Source organism: Protopterus annectens, chromosome 8.part0, assembly GCF_019279795.1.
Source record: "Protopterus annectens isolate FY-2018-M chromosome 8.part0, PAN1.0, whole genome shotgun sequence".
NCBI classification, from domain to species: Eukaryota; Metazoa; Chordata; order Ceratodontiformes; family Protopteridae; genus Protopterus; species Protopterus annectens.
The window spans coordinates 956621844-956643754 of NC_056741.1; the positions used below are offsets into that span (position 1 = coordinate 956621844).

The 21911-nt window shown below is 38.0% G+C and overlaps 1 protein-coding gene across 7 annotated transcripts in view; it reads left to right on the forward strand.

Moving 5' to 3' along the window:
• Positions 1 to 12616, forward strand: part of MAG (myelin associated glycoprotein) — a 2406588-nt gene extending 2393972 nt beyond the window's left edge. For 6 of the 7 annotated variants that reach the window (XM_044080483.1, XM_044080481.1, XM_044080480.1 and 3 more), the window contains one exon: positions 9127 to 12616. In XM_044080483.1, the coding sequence (XP_043936418.1) occupies positions 9127 to 9303 (177 nt within the window). In that variant the 3' untranslated portion in view covers positions 9304 to 12616. Of the gene's footprint in view, positions 1 to 2046; positions 2089 to 9126 lie in introns of all 7 variants that reach the window. The other variant, XM_044080485.1, reaches the window with a different exon arrangement.
• Positions 12617 to 21911: the final 9295 nt, after the last annotated feature.

The window sequence follows — 21911 nt, forward strand, 5'->3', positions numbered from 1 at the left end:
AGTGTGAGCTGGATAAGGTGGCTACAGTTCTGCTTTTGTTACTATAATATACTTTTTACTTGTTTGTTTGTGTTTTTTGGCTTTTCCCAGTTAGGGGTTGCCACAGCGGAACTCCGGTCCGCTAATGATTGGTAATTGATTTTTACATGCCAAGTTACCAGCCCTGATGCACAACCTTCAACGAAGGCATGCCCATTTATGCATGTCTCCATGCAGAAGACGCTCTAGCTGAGAATCGAACCGGACAGTGTCTTACTGTGAGGCGACAACTTTTACTTAAATCATATTTTTATTTTAACTGCATCAGTCCTTAAAGGCAGCTGTAGTGAAACCACATAATAAAACCATGACTGATAAATCTGCTGCAAAAAAGGATGGGAACATTGGGACTCAAAAAGGCTTAGTGTCATGTGTAAGCTTGACATCAGAAGGTTTCTGCATCATGTTAAGCCTTTCTGATACATAGCCCACTCTACCGTTATGGATTTCCCATTGTGTGGGTGCAGCATGGAGAGTGGTCTTGTATGCAGTCATACCCATCCAGGGAAGTGGATAATACTAAGAATCCATATATTCTCCCCAGACATGTCTGTGGCTTCCAATTTTCTTAGCTGAGTGACTCAGGGAATCAGTCATATGAGTGAAATTTTACGTAGGAGGAAAAAGTGACTACTTTCCAACCACATCAGTCACACATTCACTCCTGTCTGAGTACTTGTGATGCAGGTAAGTTGCGTGAATATGTGGTGTGGGTATATTAGTTTGCACATGTGTGTTTCTCTGTCTGTCTCTCTGTAGGGATATGAATGACATTGCATGGATGCATATATGTCTGTGTATGTGTGTCGGTGTTGGTGTCCTTGTGTGTGTGTGTGTGTGTGTGTGTGTGTGTGTGTGTGTGTGTGTGTGTGTGTGTGTGTGTGTGTGTGTGTGTGTGTGTGTGTGTGTGTGTGTGTGTAAGGGGCATGTTTGCTTACACAATGCATGGGCTGCTAGAAGGACACTAGCATGATCCAGTCTGACAGAGCTCATGTTTTTGTCAGAGACACAGTAATGTGTCTATAATGACACCATTCCCATTGCCTGTATATCTCTCTCTGAATCACATTTTTTGACTGCTGCACTAATTGGGCAATTACATGAGTGTTGACCCTTTTTATTGAATCCTACATTTTGTTTTTAACTAATCAATATGTTAGAAATGTATTAGTATTAGTATTATTATCCATTTCTGTTATTGTTATGGCCTCATCAATAAAGAACAGTTACAGCTGAGGAAGCAAGACATTTTGCATGTAAGGTCATCTGCTTTGCTGACATAAAGTGAGAAGCCTCCACACATACTCCACAGAGTTGCATATTCGGCTGCATCAACAATAGAAGTGTGTAGTAGATATACTTGTATGTGTTGTGGATGGTTTACTATCATAAACATAACACACAGGTAGATATGTCCAACTGTTCAATTTCCACATTATGAAAGTAAGAATATTGAAAAATGAAATCACTGACTATCCACGTTGCTTCCCTTCTGGACACGTTAACACTTCTTCCTGGGTGTAGAGCAATAGGGAGTTTTGGGGTTTGGTGTTTGTGTTGGGTATGCCAGTATTTGGTTACCGACTTTTACAGAAAGGTTGAGGCCACTGATTAACTCGACCACCTGTGTGTCAAGTTTATGATAGTAAACCATTGCAGTTATTTATATGAACTACCATGAGGCTGTGCTAGAAATGTGCAGTTGGATACAGTGTGGTATGCATGCGAGATCAAAGTAGAATGAGCAAAAGATCTTTAAAGCATATATTATGCAACTGATTTCATTTAATTTTTTTGAACTCTTGCGGAACAATTGAAAGAACCATTTATACCATATGAAAATAATTAAATACGTTCTGCATTGTTTGTAAAGCAGTTATGAGTTATTTGAAAGTGTAAGGCAACATTCAGAATAAATATTTATTGTTTAGTTAATAAAGCAAATGTGTATAAATGAGATGTTAATGATACTTCTTGAATTTCTGCTTGGTCTTCCTTCTCTAATAGCTGGAGGAGATCATTTAGTGGATGTTAATCTTACTCCGTTGGGTATGTATGTCTCAGTTCATTTAGCAGGCAATTCCTTGTAAATAAAAATAACCAAATGAAAGCATTAATGCTTAAGTAGCTTGCCAGTTGTTTCCCAGTTTTATTCATTATGTTTGCTTTTGTCTTTTCTAAGCATGATTAACAATTCAGCTGGCAGAAAAATAACTATTTCCTAGTTCTGCAGAAACATCCCTTTATAAAATATGCAGACAGCTCAAATATCCCTTCCATATTAACTGTTCTCAGATGTCAAGCACTGTTGCCTGATGCTCTCTCCAGTGTCCATTGCTATCAATGAAAATTACTTCCGTTGTTTATGGTCTCATGTCAGTCCTTTCTGTGCAATGTGGCTTTTGCTCTGTTATTCCGTTGTGTATATTGGTGGTGACTAATAAAAATGCCAGTACAGACTACTTAAGTACTGCAGAATACGGCTCCAATCATGATATGCAAAAACTTAGTCTTGCTGAGAAATTCATGTAATATTGAAACATTTCAAGTAAAGTTGGGGTGTCACATGCTGTTACAATATCCTGAAGGTAAATATAATGTTCTTCTTACTGTGTTTATCTACTCAAGACTTCATGTCGATTTACCGAATGATACTCAGTAGGGCGCATATTCTAACTGCATCACAATTAGTCTTCTGTATTATGCAGCATGTACACTACTTTTTGAATGAGAAGGCAGACAAAAGAAAGTTTATGTTGGATAGGAGTGGTATAACTGTAATACATGCTCAGCAATTGTTAGAAAATTCTGTCAAAATACAAGATGAGACAATAATTTCAATATGTTATGTACACATCTTATGTGAATAATATGCCCATGATCTCTACTTAATGTGGAAGAAAAGCACTTCTTAGATATTTTTGTAAATATTATACTGATCACTACATCTAGGTCATTTACCACATCATTGCTGCCTCTTTGAGGTTGTTTTACATAACATTATCTAAAATAATATGAGAAAAATAAAAGATATAAATATTTATCAAATTAGGCCATCACAAAACTGCAGACACTTCTTACCTATAATTATTACAGTTTCTTTTCAGCTTTGTGTACTGAGACAGCATTATTGTCTTGTGAATTGTATAATTTGTATTTTCTTTTCAGCTTTCTTGACCAGGATAGCATTATGAGGAATATTTTAGCATTGCTGGTATACTTGGCAAGGACACTTAAAATGTCAGAAACAGACTTAATTGGAATGACAACTAAGAATTTCATTGAATTAAAACCAAGCCAGACAAATGAATAACAATGTACCTTTTTCTAAGTCTTGGTTAATCAAGTAATTTTAAACAAATTGACAGTAGGTAGACAGTGAAAGATTGACACATTTCTATTTTTTTTTTCAATTTTTTAACTGGTGTACAGTGCTGATCAGAAAATTCATTTCATTCTCAGTCCAGAGATCTCCATCATCTCCCTGTTGTTATTCTGAAACTGGTGAAGTCTAAGCCTGGAATCAGGAAACATGCCTGACATTACAAGGGAGTAGTAAATGCTGAACATTACTTCTCTCCTTTAAAGCTGATATGGGGTGCAAACCCCTATACATCACAGACTTTATATATATATATATATATATATATATATATATATATATATATATATAGGTTTACCGACATAATGTTGAATGCTAAATGGTTGAAACTGAATTGGCTGAACACACTATATTAAATTATCAAAATGTTGAAATAAAATGAGTCTAAACACACAATGTTGAAAGTATCAAATTTGCCCATTTCTGCATTGTATTGCAATCTCGGGGTTGATATATTTAAATAGGAGAGTGTGGGGGGTGCAGCCCCCCACATGGGGGGTGCAGGGAGGGTAGCCCCCCTGCAAAATAGTAGGTTTGATCTCATTGCTTTTTCAATGAAATGATTGCAGACATTTTGATAATTCAATGTTTTGGGCTGAGATGTTATTTTTCAACCAAATGACTATTAGACATTATGGAATTCAACATTATGTCGATAAACCATATATAAATATATATATATATATATATATATATATATATATATATATATATATATCTATATATATATATATATATATATATATATATATATATATATATATATATAAATATATATATATATATATATATATATATATATATATATATATATACCAGTTCTGAAAATTGACATACATTGAAGAAAAGAAAATATTCCAGAGAATATTCCAAGAAATGGCAATCACAGACTTAATATATATGTGTGCATTTTTGGTCATTCAGTCTTTCTATTCTTGGGGTCATAGTTACAAATTATCAAATGGTTACCATCCTCCATCTACCTACATGTACATCAGTTTTACTGGCCATCCAATTTGCTCAATATTTATAGATTTCTTATGCCTAAACATCTAAGAACAGAATGCTATAACATGCAAAACAGTTTATAGCACATCTGAAAACAGTTTATAGTACATCTGAACCATGAATTAGGAAAGCAACCAGTACATAAAACAATTATATGTTATATACTCTGTTCTAATAGAAAAAGAGCTCAGGAAGGGCACCTATGTTGAAGATGACCCAGGTTCATTTAGTGAATCTACTGATGGATAGGTGATAGAGAGATAATATCAGCAAGTGGCTGATGACTACTAAACATTTTCCAGGAGAATAGTCCCTTCAATGTGCCATTACTTATACTGATGTCTAGAAGGGCCTTTTAGCACTATAGCTTAATAGTGGCATATCATAATCAAGTTTGCAGCAGCGTTGCTAATGAAAAAGAAGCAGGTGATGCAAAAACTAAAGATGAACAGCCGTACTCCAATGTAGCTACTATTGGGGAGGAACTGCTATCTAACATTTACCTCTATAGGTACTAAATAATGCAGGAAAGAGCAATTACTAGATTTCCGAAGAGGGCACTTCATCATGGTACAATGATGAGTGGGGATTATAAAGACGTTTCTCTGATATATAGTATCCTTAGCGTATCCATTCACTCTGTCTCAGTACGTATTTGGTTTTGCATTTATAATCAGTATATTAAACACCGTTCTCATGCTTGCTTTATTAACATAAAGCAGAACATATGCTGACCCAAACATAGGAAGTATAATCAGGCATATGTCCCTTTTGTGGGGACCAACACTGCGAGACAATGTTTTCATTAACAAGCTTGCCCTACACACAAGTGCTTTTATTCTGTGTTATGCCCCCCATACTTCACTTCATACAGAGAAATGCCCTCTGCATCCCTCTTAATTATAATCAAGTCTAACTTTTGTACATCTCGCAGAAAGAAATATAGCAAATTCAGACTTGACGGATCAAAGAATTAAATGCAACAAAATGCAATTCAGAGGGCTGGTCTTTAACTAAAAGTACCAGTTTAATATGATGTCTGGCAAATGTCATATAATCAAATATTCTGTGAGTTCAGAAGATATAGGTCCATTTCACAAAGAATATGCATGAAGTCAGACTATATGGAAAAATTATTTGCTGGGATATCACTTTTGAAAAGATAATCTCTAAAACTGATTCTCTTAAATGAGTAACTTGGGCCATTTCCATCTTTGTGATGATGTGCTAAGAATCAGCAATAAATTTCACCATCAAATTTCGTTTGCCTTTCTTTAAATATTGATGTTAATTTTGCTGTTCTTTATGAGTACTGCTTCTACTGGTTTATTTTGGATTTTCCTTTTAATTAGATGTAAAATAATGTGCTTGTTCAAAGTTCTTCTTTCAGCTTTTCCCAGTTAGGGCTCGCCACAGCGAAACTATAGCCCGCTAATGATTGGCAGTAGATTTTTTTTACGGTGCCGAGGTGCCAGCCCGACACCCAACCTTCAACAAAGGCATGCCCATTCACACATGTCTTTCGAATGTCACTCAACTGTGGGGAGGATATGCAGACTCCACACAGAAGGCGCTCCAGCCGAGAATCTAACGGGAGAACCTCTTGCTGTGAGGCAACAACGCTACTGCTGCACCACCGCGGCTTATGAAAGTGCTACTCTAAAACTCTAGGACTGCCAGGATTGTGATCCTTTACATATTAATATGCTTAGGACAACTAATGCTTAGATGGGAATTATTAACTCTGAAATATTGTTCAAAATGAGATGAAATATATCAATTTGTCATATTGATTGAAATAAAACAATAAAATGGTAAAAGTAACCACATTTCAATAAAGATATTCTCCCATAAAGGTACTATTGTCAGATATTCTATCATTATCTGCATGACTGTTCTAGTTTTGTTTAGTCTATTGCACACAATGTAACTATTACAAACGTCATAACTATCATTAAGCCAGTCAGGAAAAGTAACAAAACTTCTTTTTTTAATATTTGATATGATGAACTTGACATTTTTCTTAATTGTACATTCACTCCATCAAATCATTAAGATAGTGAATTACAGCATTAAAGATATTTCCCTGTTTTCCCTATAAGAGTCTCTCTCTCATGTCATTATGAGGCTTGTCAAGGCAACCCTTTAAACTTGGTTTCCTTATGACGTAATGTACTTCAGATAAAACATAACTGTAATGGATATTTTTGCAGATACAATTTTTAAATGCACTCATAATAACATTACTTAGTAGTAAAAATCATGGGCAAATATATAACTGAGTTGTGGCTACCCATGTCACAGATCAAAATCACTTGTATGTGCATGATCTTAGTTCAAGGATCTGTGGCACATCTTCAGAATGACAATAGTAAAGTGGGGGGGGCAAAATCAGCTTATCATCCTCTGTAAAAAATCCATTACCTTTTGTTTAGTTTAGTGCCAATATCTAATTACTGTCATGCTATCATTGTAATGCTTGATTGCAGTCTGCCATTTCTTATTACTGTAGAATTTGTTCGGAGGCTTTAACACACCCACTTTCTTAAAATAGTAGGTAAAGGTCTTTTAACTTTTTGAATTTCTGTTATTGTAGTTTTATTATGTTTATCATCAGGAGGTAAATGTAAAGTAATTAAATATATGTAATAATATATGCTACCTTAGCATTTTATTATGCAATGTCTAGCTATAAAACTTTTAACCTTGTGTCTTTGAGGTAACATCAGCTGTTAAGAATTGTATCTCTTTTGACTTTATCTTAAACCTGGGAATCTGTCACCTCCATATCCATAAACACTCTCAGTGTTAATACATTTAACTGGGCTGATAAGATCATGGCCTAATCAGCTATATGCTGTCCTGTCTCTCCTAATGTACTTACTGCTGGAATGCAGTAATGTGTCTCAAGGTACACTTTCTAGGTAAGTTGTTATAACAGCGGCATAGTTCTTAGTGTAGTCATTGACTTTTATATGACAACCATCCTTTTGGCTATAGCCATTATTTATACAGTATGTGGTCTGCTGTTGTTACCTTCACAAATAACTACACAAGATTGTACAATATGTGTATGCGTGTGCGTGTGCGTGTGTGTGTGTGTGTGTGTGTGTGTGTGTGTGTGTGTGTGTGTGTGTGTGTGTGTGTGTGTGTGTGTGTAGATAGATAGATAGATAGATAGATAGATAGATAGATAGATATAGCTATAGATAGCCTCAATACATCACAGGATTGTGTGTTGCTCCCTATTTTGGGGGAAAAACATTTGTTTGGCAGCAACCCATTTCAGGCCTTTGACATTAACAACTAGAACAAAAATGCCTGCATTCTCTACCATTTTGGGATATTAATAGATCAATACCAGTGGTTTATATTAAAATAATGCAGTTTATGTTATACAAGTGAACATAATATGTGTCCTTTCAAGTAACACAAAGTCTTTTGGTAAACTTGTACTTTTAGCTCTGTGTGATGTTTTTGGGGAACCATCTCTGATATATTGCAGCACAACTGCATAGAGAAACATATTACTCTTCTCCAAGTATAGGCAGGGAACAAGCCCCCCTGCACCCCCCATGTGGGGCCTGCACCCCCCACACCCCCTGATACTTAAATATATCAACTCCGAGATCGCACTTCACTACACTAAGATGAGTTATGTTGTAGTATAGCAAATTAGAAGTGAACATGACTAAGGTTACAACAGGCAATAATGAAGCATGTAATGGTATGTTTGCCATTTTCTGCTGTGGAATGCAATCTCAGAGTTGATATATTTAAAAAGCATGGGGTGTGGGGGGTGCAGCCCCCCACAAGGGGGGTGCAGGTGGACACTTCTCCAAGTATAGGCAGGGGAGCAAACTTGGAGAAGAGTAACATGTTTCTGTACGTAGTTGTGCTGCAGTATAGTTAGTGTTGCTGTCCTGTGTTTTTTTCGATATGTTGAATTTCAGTATTTTGAGTTTTCAGTATTTTGAGCTTTAGAGATTTGGTTTCAGTATTTTGAATTTAGAGATTTTTGAGATTCGAGATTTAGAAGTGGGCCTATATATATATATATATATATATATATATATATATATATATATATATATATATATATATATGCAAAAGACTACCTGCTACCACTGGATTAATGCCTGAAACACCCAGAAACAAAAATGGAATCCAAAAGGCAAAAAGGTGTGAGGCAAAACAACGACACTATATAACTATTTCAAACAGTCCATTTAATGAAACAAAAACACAGAAAAAAATGTAAGCACTTTCACAGTGTAACCCACTGCTTCTTCAGACGTATCAACAGCAATGGGTTACACCGTGAAAGCGCTTACGTTTTTTCTGTGTTTTTGTTTCATTAAATGGACTGTTTGAAACAGCTATATAGTGTCATTGTTTTGCCTCACACCTTTTTGCCTTTTGGATATAAATATATATATATATATATATATATATATATATATATATATATATATATATATATCTAGGGTATGATTGATATTTTTTAGGTTTGTCTTGCATTTTTAATCTTTAAACTTTTATCAACAATGTTTTGAAATAGGGCGAAGACAACTTTGCAATCCAGTAGCTCTAATTTATTTGTATAAGTGTGTATTTCCTTGTATTCTGCAGCTGTTGTTCTTCCTCTATATGCTCCACTTCATCACAGTAATATATTTCATATTGTTTGCCTCCAGGTTGAGAGCAGTGGCCATGAAATGGATGCTGACATGCTACTGAATGAAAACGATCAAAAGGAAAAGAATGAACATGACCTTGAATATGCTAATATAGATTTCGTAAAGCTTGCTGCAAAGAAGGGTTACCTTTCCTCTGAGGAAGAGACTGAATATGCAGAGATAAGGGTGAAGTGAGGGAGCAGCCATAATGTGAACAGCACATTCACCTATCCTCAGCTCATGAGAATCAGTGTTGCTGATAACTCTGCAGAATTAATTTGTTATGAGAGGTGGAACTGCAACCACTTGTGATCAAAATGCAAGTTAACTGATAGCTACAAGCCCACGAAGTTCAATGGACTTAATGACATAGTGTGGTCCTCTCTGCAGGAAACAAAATGTAAACTAATGAGATTATATTGGTGTCATGGCTTAAGCATTTCTCTTGATGTTGCATTTAACAGGTTTGTAGGAATATGCTGATATCACTTACCTTATTCACATTTTCAGGACATAGGTGATAGTTTAGAAAAACATTGCTCAAATTATTTCAGTATAAATCATTTGATGGCATACGTATGGGAAAACTGAAAATATATTACCATCTAGTCACAGAGAAATATGAGAGATATGCTTTCAGAAATTCATTTTCATTAGCCAGCAAAATACACAACATCAGGGAGGGATATATAAATATGGCAGCAATTATACATTCATTGCAAATGTCTTGCAGTGCCTAACAAGTATTTGCCAGGAGAAATTATCATTATCTATGTAGATATACAAGTCTGTTAGGTGACAGACTGACCCACTCTGTACTTAGATAAATATTACTTTTATTATACTTAATCACAGTTTGTATTAAAGCCACTATGGTCTGTCATTGCTCTGTAAGAGCTTTGTGCATAAATCACTCATGTATTTCTTTACAATAACCCATTTTTTATTTAAGTGCTATTTATCATCATTTTCAACAGTGTTTACATTCCAGTTTATTGTATTATCCACCTGTATTTCATTAGCTCCTCCCTCCTTACCAATTTCAATGACTGCTTCCTTAAAGTGCAACAGTTCTGTTTTTTTTTCCTCATATAGAGTGGCAAGGCATGCAGCTAGGACTGCAAGCAAAATCAACTGCCAGTAAATACTCAAGTGCAGCAAGTTATTATGGATTGGGTTATGTCTGTATCAAGTAGACAGTAAGACAAGTTCCAAGAAGTGTCACAATAAACAAAACATCATCTGTGATTACTGATGAAGTGGCCTAATGCATAGATTCCACTTAGATCATTTTATACATTTGTCACTTTTATTTGCAATCCTAGCTATTTAGTATTCACATCTAAGCTCCAAAGTCACATGTGCTTTGCTGAGCATGATCACATGATGCTTTGGTGAGTTAGTCATTTGATAATATCAGACTCATGCCTGCCACCTACAGCCTAACAAATGGTTTACACTAATTTTATCAGTAACATAAATCCAAAGTGATTTGTTACTTATGTCGGACAAATTGCAGGATTTCTTGGAATATTTTAAAGTAAATTATGGCAATGTTAAATAGTGCCAGTTATAAAGGAAATTGCTGTTTATTATGTGTTTTACAGTTATTTAAAATAATATCCCTTGCTGCCATTTAGTAGCCTAGTAAATAATAAATATTACAAATTTGAGAAAATGAACCAGACAGCTGTTTACATAATTAGTTGTGCCTCATTATTTTGGAAGTAGAATAGAAAATTGAAGAGAAGAGAAACAACATATGGCAAGAAGCAAGGGTATTGGGCTTCCTTTCTACCAATACCATTAAAATGTATCACTTATGCACCAGAAGACTGCACCTGTTGGGCTGCAAACTGTTGAACAATTTATAGCAGAGAGGGCAATCAAGATTTGTTTTAGAAATGTTTAAGCTTTTATGACACTCTGCCCCTCAGTTTGGGTTCTGTCTTTTGATGCCTTCAGTAAATAAATACAGAAAACCCCTCTGCATAACTCTTACTCCCTTCTATTTCTCACTGTCACATATAGATATATCTGTGTGTAGATGAATTTCATTATTCTGCTGGTATCTAAACATGAATATCATTTAGTAAAGTAATGACACATGAGGTTTGCAACCTTTTTATCATTTTTTTGTTTCATTACCTAGACAGGGATAAAGAAGAAAAGAATCTCTTGAATAACTGGCATACTTTGGTACTGCAAACTATGTACACTATCAGAAGTGAAATAATGGGATATGAGCATAATCAGGGCCTAAACCTCAGTGTAGCCTGTTCCTGTTCATGAAAGCGTCTTGCCTTTTTAGTGGATACCCTCGAAACAGCTGACAGAGTATGAGTGATAGTTTGGCACATATGGCTAGGTGAATCTGCTGCTCATTTTGCCAGCCTTCCTCAGGGTGATGATGTGGTCTAGAAAACATAACTGCAGCTGGCTTTTGAAGAAGTACTTGATTTATTGAACCCACCACCAACACTGGGACAAACCTGAGAAAGAATAACATGCAAAATTACGTTAACAAACTGTTCAGTATTTTCTTACCACATACTGTCAATTTGTAAATATATTTATATTTAAAAACTGTTCCTCTTTCCATCATTAGAAGTTATAACTTTTGGAGTTAAATGTCCCATTCAGTGATGGTACCTTTTCTTTTTTTTTCTGTGATATTGCAGTGTGTTGTGGTATAAATATGCTCCTGATATTATATACCTTGGATTATCACAATCACTGCGTAGAAAGATAAGAAGGAATAAACTGTTTCAGTACAAATATTATCAGATGTTAGCAATGATAAAAGCAAATTGCTGAAAACACGCTATTGACATATTTCAGTAATTATTTGCTACAATGGTCATTGACTGTCCCTCAGGACATTGTTTCTTTAGCTGGATTCAATGCTCCCTACCTCTAAATGAAAGGCCACTACCATTAATCTAATAAATAAATAATGTACTTAATTGATCCATATTACATTCAGGTAAACTAGTCTAATGATGAATGTGTATGCTGTTATAATGGATATAACCATGTTACTGCGCTAATCTTCTACCTGTGTGGGCAGAAAGTTGATTGCTTTCCAAGCTATCATTGCTATTTTTATGTTTACTTAAATGAACACACACATACATGATCCACAATATAGCTAAAGGATGTCGATTTACATGACTGACTCAGGTGTTCTACAACCTACTAAGAGGAGATACATGCATATGCTTCTATAGAAACATAAGCACTAAATCAGTAATGTGATTGAGGTTACATTTAAACAAACTATGTGTTAAATTATTGTTAACTTTATTAATGATGGCTGTTTTATAAAATATATTGTATTTATTGGCCTCAGATGTGGCCTAAAACTTGAATGAAATTGTACTTTTTGTATGAAGCAGTTTGTTTTATTGTTCCAGTTCCCAGTACATTTATTATGAGTTTTGTTTTTCCTCCTTTTCTGCAAATGTTATGTATATTAATTATATATAAAACTACAATTTAAAAGTTACTTCCTTCTTGGTTCTTTGACTGGATACATGGCAAAATTATGCCTTCTGTCATGCAAATAACTTTAATATTGATTAACTTATTTATTAGGTCACTGCTTTTTAAAGAAATTTCAGGCTTCATTGTTGTACAGCAAACATTATTCCTTTCATCTGTAGGGTATGGTTTGGAAAAACCATCATACCTCTCAACCAGTGAGCATCAGAAATCATGCCAGTGACCTTCCAAAATGGTAGCACACCAGGAAGAAAGAGCGGCAGTTTGTTAGTTCACATCGTAATATACCCATCTGTGCGTTACATGATGCTACTGGTAAGGGACCTTTTAAGTAAGCTGAATTGACTAGGAAGTATTGTGTACACTGCAACTAATACTTTGTTAGAAAAAAAGTCTAATCACATCTTGGGAGAGCATGGTGGGACTCATGCGAAAGTGTTACAGCACTTGATTTACTTAATGCCATTGGAGAGGTATGATTGATTATATAGCTTGTCAAAATGACTAAGAAAAATGTAGAATATTATTTCTTATACTATAGGCTGATTTTTTCCTATGAGCTAACAGTTATGAGGTTAGAAGGCAAAGTTATTTTTTTTAAAAAAGCAAGGTAATTAATCTTGCTTTTTGTAAATAGGTATTACTTGGGTTGTCTGACATATGTCCTAGCTCACAAGAGATTTTTCTTGTGTAATTCTGGGTAAAAATTAATTATTTAAGCAATAAAATATGAGAGGATATAATGTTAATGTCATACTAGCTCACCCACTAGGGTGTAATGTAATGAACCATAGCACGATGCTGGGTCTATATTATAAGGACGAAGTTTCACAACTTCGAACACCATATGGACGACACCATATGAGCGAAGTTGTGAAACATCAAAACGAAAATAAAAAATGTAAAAATACAAGAAAAACCTACCTGATCACTCTAAGCAGGGGGCAAGCCCCCTGCACCCCCCACACCCCCCTGTACTTAAATATGCCAACTCCGAGATCGCACTCATTGAAGTAAAGGGAAGAATTCCCTACGGCGATCCCCATTCACACTTGCAAGGTTTTAAATATTCAATCATTTGGTGTCACTCATATGGTGTTCGAATATTTAAATCCTCGTTCTTATATTATAGACCCCAGGATGCCATATTGAACTCAGATGTTAATTAATGTATTAACACAGCTATGAGTCATTTCTGTTCAATTCCTTACATTTGGGTCTTCATATATTTGTGGTTCTACAATTGCAGAGAAAGTATATACCGAACATGACGATCACTACCTCTTTTGTGTAAAGTAAATCACATCAAGCTGCACAATTACCTTATTACCTTTGGTGTTGGAAGCCCACAAGGCTATGGGGTCTATTCCCACTCTGGGTGATTAGATAGCTGACACTGCAGTGCAACATTTGAGGGGGTATTCTGAAGTCCTGAATGTGTTGTCCTTTGGATAAGAAGTTAAACTAAGATCCCCTCTGCTTGAGTTGGCAGTAGCTTGTGTGGATGCAAAAGTTCCCACTGCATCTATCAAAAAGAGTAGGAAAAGTTCCCCAGTGTCCTGGCCAAATTCCCCATTGTAGTATAAATACCACCTCAGGTCTTCCCTGAAGATGCCAGTTGACTAGAGAGACTAACCCAGTCAACAATAGATAATATAAAAAATATATATATTTAAATTTCAATTCCCAGGTGTTATAATGACATATCATCACACTTGCACAGATAGGAAAATATACACCATCTTCAGCTTTATGCCTAGTAGAATACGTTGTGTTTCTGTCACTTAGTGAATGTGGTCATCAGTGCCAAAAGTACTGTCTGTGCAGACTTTCCTTTCCTGCAGAATCCAAGAATCTCATTTAGATGGAACAACTTGTTTCATTTTAAGATGGTCTACACTATGGGGGGAATTCAGTAAAACCTACATGGAGTGATTTTCCATGTAGGCATAGTAGCACAGCCCCAACACAGAAACCAGCAGCTGTGTGATCCAGTATACTTTGCCAAGAGGCATGCATGAGTGTGTGGACACAGAAGTGTCCGTGGAATGCAAATCACCTCATAAGCTGGTGAAATACATGCAAATGAGGGTGATTTGCAATCTAGTAAGCAACCATGTAAGTGCCGTGTTAGTGTCAGAAATGTACACGAAAAAAATAACGTGTACTGAAATGTTAATGTTAAGCAGGGGCTGTAAAAGCCCCAAAAGAAGCTTGGATGTTACACTGTAGGCATTCAAATGACCAAAGCTATGGCCAGTGAGTCCAAAATGCAATGCACAACAATAAAAAATATTATTTTTTTTAAATATATATTATGCTTGCATGACATGCAACAACATGCAAACATGTTGTTATTCAAAAAATAAATCAATAAAATAATAAAATGTTTAAAAACCAAAAATAAGACATTTGCAAAAAATAATGCATTATAGTGCCCTGCATGCGGTGTGTACAATGGTAGGTTGCAGTGGTTGCTAAGGAGGCAGGCCCTGGTGCAGTGAAGTAGCCAGGGTATATTCAAGTAGGTGTTTGCAAATGAGGTGAGATTACTGAATAACAAAAAGGGCCACTGTGTCCCCAGATACAACCCATGGTAGGGCTAGAAACATGTAGGTAGTAGTAGAACAGGTATCTGACATCTAAAGGGAGGGTGTCAGACTATGTTTAAGTGGACTAGAGCTCAGCAGCACCTGTTTGCACTCAGCTAAGCACAGCTAAGTGGGGGGGGGGTTCGATGTTGCTGAGCTGTGTTTAGTCTGGTGGCATGTGTTCTAGCTAGTTTAAGAAAAGCTGAGAGTGCCCATGTATGGGGGAGTGTCCAAACTGCTGAACACCGTTTATACTAGCACCACAAGTTTGCAGTGTTTAGCAGTAAAAGAATTAAAAAAAAAAATAAAAACAAAAATGGAATAGCTAGGGGAAGCCAATCAAGTAGAAATGACTGATAAGCCCTGTTCAAGAGGCACTGGCCCATTCAAACCTCTAACCTCTAATGATATACATGTCAGGTGGAATGCATCATAGTGAGCCAATCACACAGCCTGCATCTCCAGCACACCAGTATAAAGTTGGCATACACCCTTCAATCTGTTTTTTCCCACATACTCTGCAACATTGGAGTACACACTTGGGAATTTTAACTGACAAAATGATAGGGGCTGCTGCTGCTCTGCTACACCCTTATGTGCTAGATGAGGTCTGATGCTGATGCTGACAACAGGCCTAGACTGAGAAGGAGAAGAGTGTTCAGGCCCAGGGTAACCTTCCACTGGCTACATGAGCTGGAGACTGTAGAGCATACAGGGTGGACAGGGACATACTACAAGAACTCACCAAGTTCTGCCGACCTCAACTCAGACCCAGACCCAACAGAGGGTAAACCATCCCAGTGGAAACAAAGGAATGTGTAGCCCTTAAAGTATTAGCTACAGGTACTTTTCAAAGACCAACTGGGGACATAATGGGGGTCTCACAGGCATCTGCATCGAGGGTACTCCACCAGTTCCTGGATGCCCTGTAAGGAAATGCCACTGAGCACATTTATTTACCCCACACCCCTGAGGAAAGGGCCAGCAATGTGCTTCTCTTCCACCATGTAGCACACTACCCTGATGTACTGGGTGCCATAGACTGCACTCATGTGCACATCAAAGCACCGCCTGGTGAAGAGGGTAGAGTCTATGCCAGCCGCAAGGGGTGTCATTCCATTAAATGTCAGGTTGTGTGCAATGCTCAGGGCATTATCATGGATGTTTGTGGCACCAGCCCTGGCAGTTATCATGACTCCCACATCTGGCAGGCATCACAGCTGTACCAGATGTTTTCTGGGAGGACATCACGTACAGCCATCTACTGTGGGATGGTGGCTATGCAATGGAACTCTGGATGATGACACCCACCAGAAATGCACACACACCTACACACTACAGAAGTATGCCATAATGAGGCACACGTACAAACTATAGGAACATCATAGAGTATGTGTTTGGGCTGCTCAAGTCACAATTCCACTGCCTCAGTATATCTGGTGGAGCCCTACAGTAGTCTCCAGTCACATGTGCACACATGCTCACAGCATGTGCCATGCTACACAATATGATCCTGCAGAAACAGCTGTGGCAGGAACATCACAGGGAAGGGACACACAGCCCCCCACCAGTGCCAAGGTCACCATAACCACAGGGGGACTGGGAGGAGGAACCCTCTGAGCCTGTCCCTGTAGGCAGATGTAGGCATGCCCAGTATGCCCTGGCCTTGACAAAAAGGCAATGCATAGCACATGCACTGACACCCTAGGGACCAAGGGACTGACACCTCACTCCGACTCACATACATACATACATACATACTAAAAAGGATGTCAGACACACCACACAACCTTTGCCTTAATTTGTATTGGCTGTGTACTGCATGCATCCAGCAGAGACAGCCCTGAAGCAGCATTATATCAACTGCTGCAGGTACAAGGTAAGTCACTCTTCATTACAACAAATGTATGGGATACTACACTATGGCAGCAGAGGTATGGACCTGCTGTATGTATGCAAGGGAATAGAGTGGGCTATCGGGATAGCTGCAGACAACTGACAGCTATGTGAGACAACAAGAACTCCCTGCCCAAAACTGTCCACCTCATAATATGCAGTGTGCCCCAAGCCAGCAAAACCCACTGTGCTATGGGAGGGAATTACAAACAGCAGGGTCACTGGACAGATGCTTGACTGTCAGCGCTGCAGTCACCTGCCTCAACACACCCATGTTCCAAAACAACTGCAGAAACATTATGTTTGCAAGGTAATAGCAGCAGACCACACAATCCCAGGGCTGTCCCAATCAACCTGGTGACATGTCCCATTTCCTCAATATGTAGGGGTTGATGTGCTATGTATGTCCGTGGTTGATAGTGTCAGGAATTAAACTGCACTATCTGGTGGCTGTTGTGGCTTAGTGGGCTAAGTACATTACCATGGTTGATAGTGCTCATGGTTCAAGACTGGCTGCACCTACTATTTTGCATATGAGGTACTCTTATGGTAGGAGTTCTACAGATTGTCCATATGTCACTATTTGTTACTGCAAGAAAGCTGGATAAAGCCAGAGATAATGGAGTGACAGTGGGCCACAGATAGCTCCGAGTTACCTACATGGTGGCTAGTAGGACAGCAAGTTGCAACAAGTCAGAGTATCAACAGGATGTCAAGGCCATAACATAACTGTGTCAGTACCTAGAACAAGTCAGTGAGCACCTTCATACCCCTCAAATGTACAGAGTGTTGCAGAATGTCCACATCTTTGCCTCATATGTATGGTCCATTTTCCATAATATTGCATTTTTCTGGCAAACTAGTGGCAAATTAATAAAGGTTGATGTGAGAAAATAATTGACAGCTGAGATGTACACCTCATACCCATCAGAACATTCATGGTAATACAAAACCTGTTATTCTACCAAGTAATTAAGTAGGTAAGTCCAATATTAAAAACTTGTCACTATGTTTGTGCCTGTGTCTGTCCCACTTTTATACATGGCTTTATCCAGATTTCTGGTTCTAAGAGGTTGAGACATATGAGCACCATGTAGCCTTATAATAACAGTACAACACAAACCATCTGAGGACCAGAACAGACATATGGGGCACAAGGCTGGACATCCTGCAAAACAGGTACAGTCAGAGGTGTGAAGTCTGTAACGCTGTGTATGGTGTTACATCACATAGCTCAATCACAGTATACCTATAACTACATAGAACAACAACTGTGTATAAAGCCAGGAAATGGAGCAGAGCAGGGAAGAACAAAGGCCCACATGTAAGGAGTAGAATTGACTACTGGCCATACAAATGTAGAAAGTGCAGAATAGAACAGTTTGTGCAGTAGCATGGGTTACCAGCAGTGTATGGAGTCAGTATCTCAAATGTCTGTCAGTGGTCCCTGTGACACCCATGCCCTGGCCCAGCAATCAAGGAGCCTCAATCATCACCACTAACACCAGAGATGATGTCTCATATATGAGGAAAGGATAACAAATACACCCAGTAAAGAGCAATTTCCCTTAAGAGCACACAGAGATCACAGTCAGTCCGGGGATGGTTGCTCCCTTGCTCCCCAGGTCCCCAATAAGACTCCACACTGGCACAGCTATAGTGTCCAGATCGCAGTCAGCTGGGCAAGTTAAAATCTCCAGCACCCTCTCTGTCCAACCAGTGCTTCGTGTCCCAGCCCAAGTAGCTGACACACACACACTTTGAGATAAGAGTTTTTACAACCACACAGACACTTCTGGGGAAGGCTGGCACAGGTTCTCCAGCTGTGCCCCTTTTATCCAGACTATATGGTAGAAATCACTGCCACCACCCAGCTAATAATTATCAGCTACTCAAAAGCCCTTAAAAGGGTGTCCAATTATTACTGTGCAATATTGTTATCCAATCAGTAGTATGACTAAACAGTCTCAAGGCTTATTAGAGTGACTTGGTACAGTAACCACTATAAATATGCAATGTACTCTAAAGCTTAACTTATCTGTACACAAACCAGCCACAGTTAAAAGGTTTTAAAATATTTAATAATAAATAATTAAAACCACAGGACAATACTTTCTACTACACAGTCAGTGCTAGTCAAGAGTTCCAAGATCACACAGAAATACTTAAAATAATTCAGTAGTACAGTTCTGACATCAAAGAAAAAACATTTAGTCTAAACTTTCTAGTTTCTAGCTATTCCTAAAAGAAAACACAAGTCTAAGATAACTTACATGTGAGCAAGAGGTAGTGCTGTGAGTTGGATGATCCAGACAAAAATGTTTCATGCCTTCTGATCCTCTCTGTTTAAATTGCTATTGTAGTTCTGATTAACATTACATCATCTTTTACACTTTCCTGGTGTTTGCAGGCTGACATATTAACTGCATTTACATTCGTAACATCTCTCTTTTGTTATCTTGCAGCTGGACAGGAAACAGAGCAATGGAAATACATTTGCATGTTTAAATCTAGCAATTTAACTCTTGGTTAAAACAATAGAAAGAATGTCTTCATCTGGACTCCTCGGCACCACTGTCTACTTCAAATAGTCACCACATGCTTTACTTTGGTCAGTAAAGTGCATTGTCACATTTATTTCCAGTTCCACAAGTAGTAGTATTTCTTTACATTTAAGACAACAAGCTTGTAGTTTACCTTTATATTTACAAATGACAGAATTATCTGCATAATTCTATCTGGCTAGACTGGTAGCCTTTACCCTTCTCTACCAGTCTTCACAGTCCCGCATATCAATCTATAATGATCTGCCACTGATGTCCCAGGAAATCACATTGCTATGTAAAATGTACGAGAAATATGATGCAAAACCCTGATCAGTCTAATGCACTCAGTACACGCCCTAGATATAAGTCATATATTATGGACAGCACAAACCCAGGAAATCCCTCAGGCATCATATCAGGGAGGTGCTGGACTGTGTAATCAGGTGCAGCAGCCTATTGGTTGTTGCACACAAAATCCCGGACTAGAGTACAGCTAGGTCTGACCTGGAGTCCCCTTGCAAGTACTAATGACCACACTGGGCACACTCCTAAACTTAGCTAATGTCAGCCCATGTCTGAAGCCACATCTGACTATAGAACTGAGATGTCCATATATTTCTGTGCATATAGACAGCTATGTATACCTAACTGTCTGTCCCTATCTCCCATCAGACATGAATGCCTTTATCTATCAGTATGTGGCACATACTTTATTTAGATACATCTCTCTCTCTCTCTCTATATATATATATATATATATATATATGTATATAAGGTAACCTATATATATATATATATATATATATATATATATATATATATATATATATATAGATATACACACACACACACATCATATATAGAGAGACAGAGAGGGGAGAGATAGAGAGAGAGAGAGCGAGAGAGACGGAGACAGAGAGACAGAGAGGGGGAGGGGGAGAGACAGAGACAGAAAGGTATAGAGTGATGTATTGCTGCAGCCACTTGCACACCAATTATAATTAGTGGCATGTGCCATTAGCACAGTGAGCTGTAGTGTGTAATAGTAGGTAGGGGTTCTAACATCAGCCAACCTGTGTGTGTGTTTGTGTAGATATTCCACATAAAGCAGTGTATATACACATGCCAAACAGGTCTATGTCTGTGCAATGGTTACTCATTTTATGGCCCTGTGACCAGTGTCCTCCACAGCAGTGCCTTCACTGTCAACAGCTGCTGATGTCATCCACCCCAACAGCAGTGGCAGACATTCTCCAAATGCATAAGCTCCATGGTGCATGCAATAACTACGTAGCACTCCGAGTGCATAAGCTCCGTGGTGCATATGATAACTACGTAGCACTACAGTATATACTACTAGATAGGTAGTGTGTCCAATCCCAGCAATGTCAACTCAGTGATTGTGTGTGTGTTTAAGTATATCCCCTTGCAAGAGTGTGTATGTCTTCCCTATGTGTGTGCAATGCCAATGCATTTTAAGGCCTGTGTGTACCTGTGAACTCCCCCATTGGCTTACTTTACAGGGCCTGCTGATGTCATCCACACCTTAGAAGCACAGTTAGCCACTATCCAGACACATAAGCTTTAGTAGTGCCTGTGTGTGTGTGTGATGGTTGTATTGTTTTAAAGGCTGTGCAAACCTGTTAACCACCCATTGCCTACCTATTCAGGGACTTCTGATGTCACCCACCTTAGTAGCACACTTAGACACCTTCTAAAATTAATAGCTCTGTGGTACATGCGATATGTATGTAGTAGTATAGTGTAAATAACTAGATAGGTAGGGGTTCTAATCTCAAACCTGGCAGCTCTGCAAGTGTATGCGTGTGTGTATGCATATCCTCTTGCAGCAGTGTGTCTGTCTTGTCTGGGTGTGTATGTGTGCAACAGTTATACCATTTTAAGGGCCTGTTAACCCCCAGTGGTAACCTGGCTTACTTTACAGGGCCTGCTGATGTCATCCACCTTAGAAGCAGAGTTAGACACTCTCCAGCTATATAATCTCTGTGGTGCATGCAATACGTATGTAGTACTATAGTATATACAAGTAAATAGGTGAGGGCTCTACCCCCAGCAATGGCAACTCAGTGAGTGTGTGTGTAAGTCTATCCCTTTACAGCAGTGTGTATGTCCCTGCCTATGTGTGTGCAATGCCAATACATTGTAAGACCTGTGCCTACCTGTGAACCCCCTATTAGCTTACTTTACAGGGCCTGCTGTTATCCACCTTAGAAGCACAGTTAGCCACTCTCCAGACACATAAGCT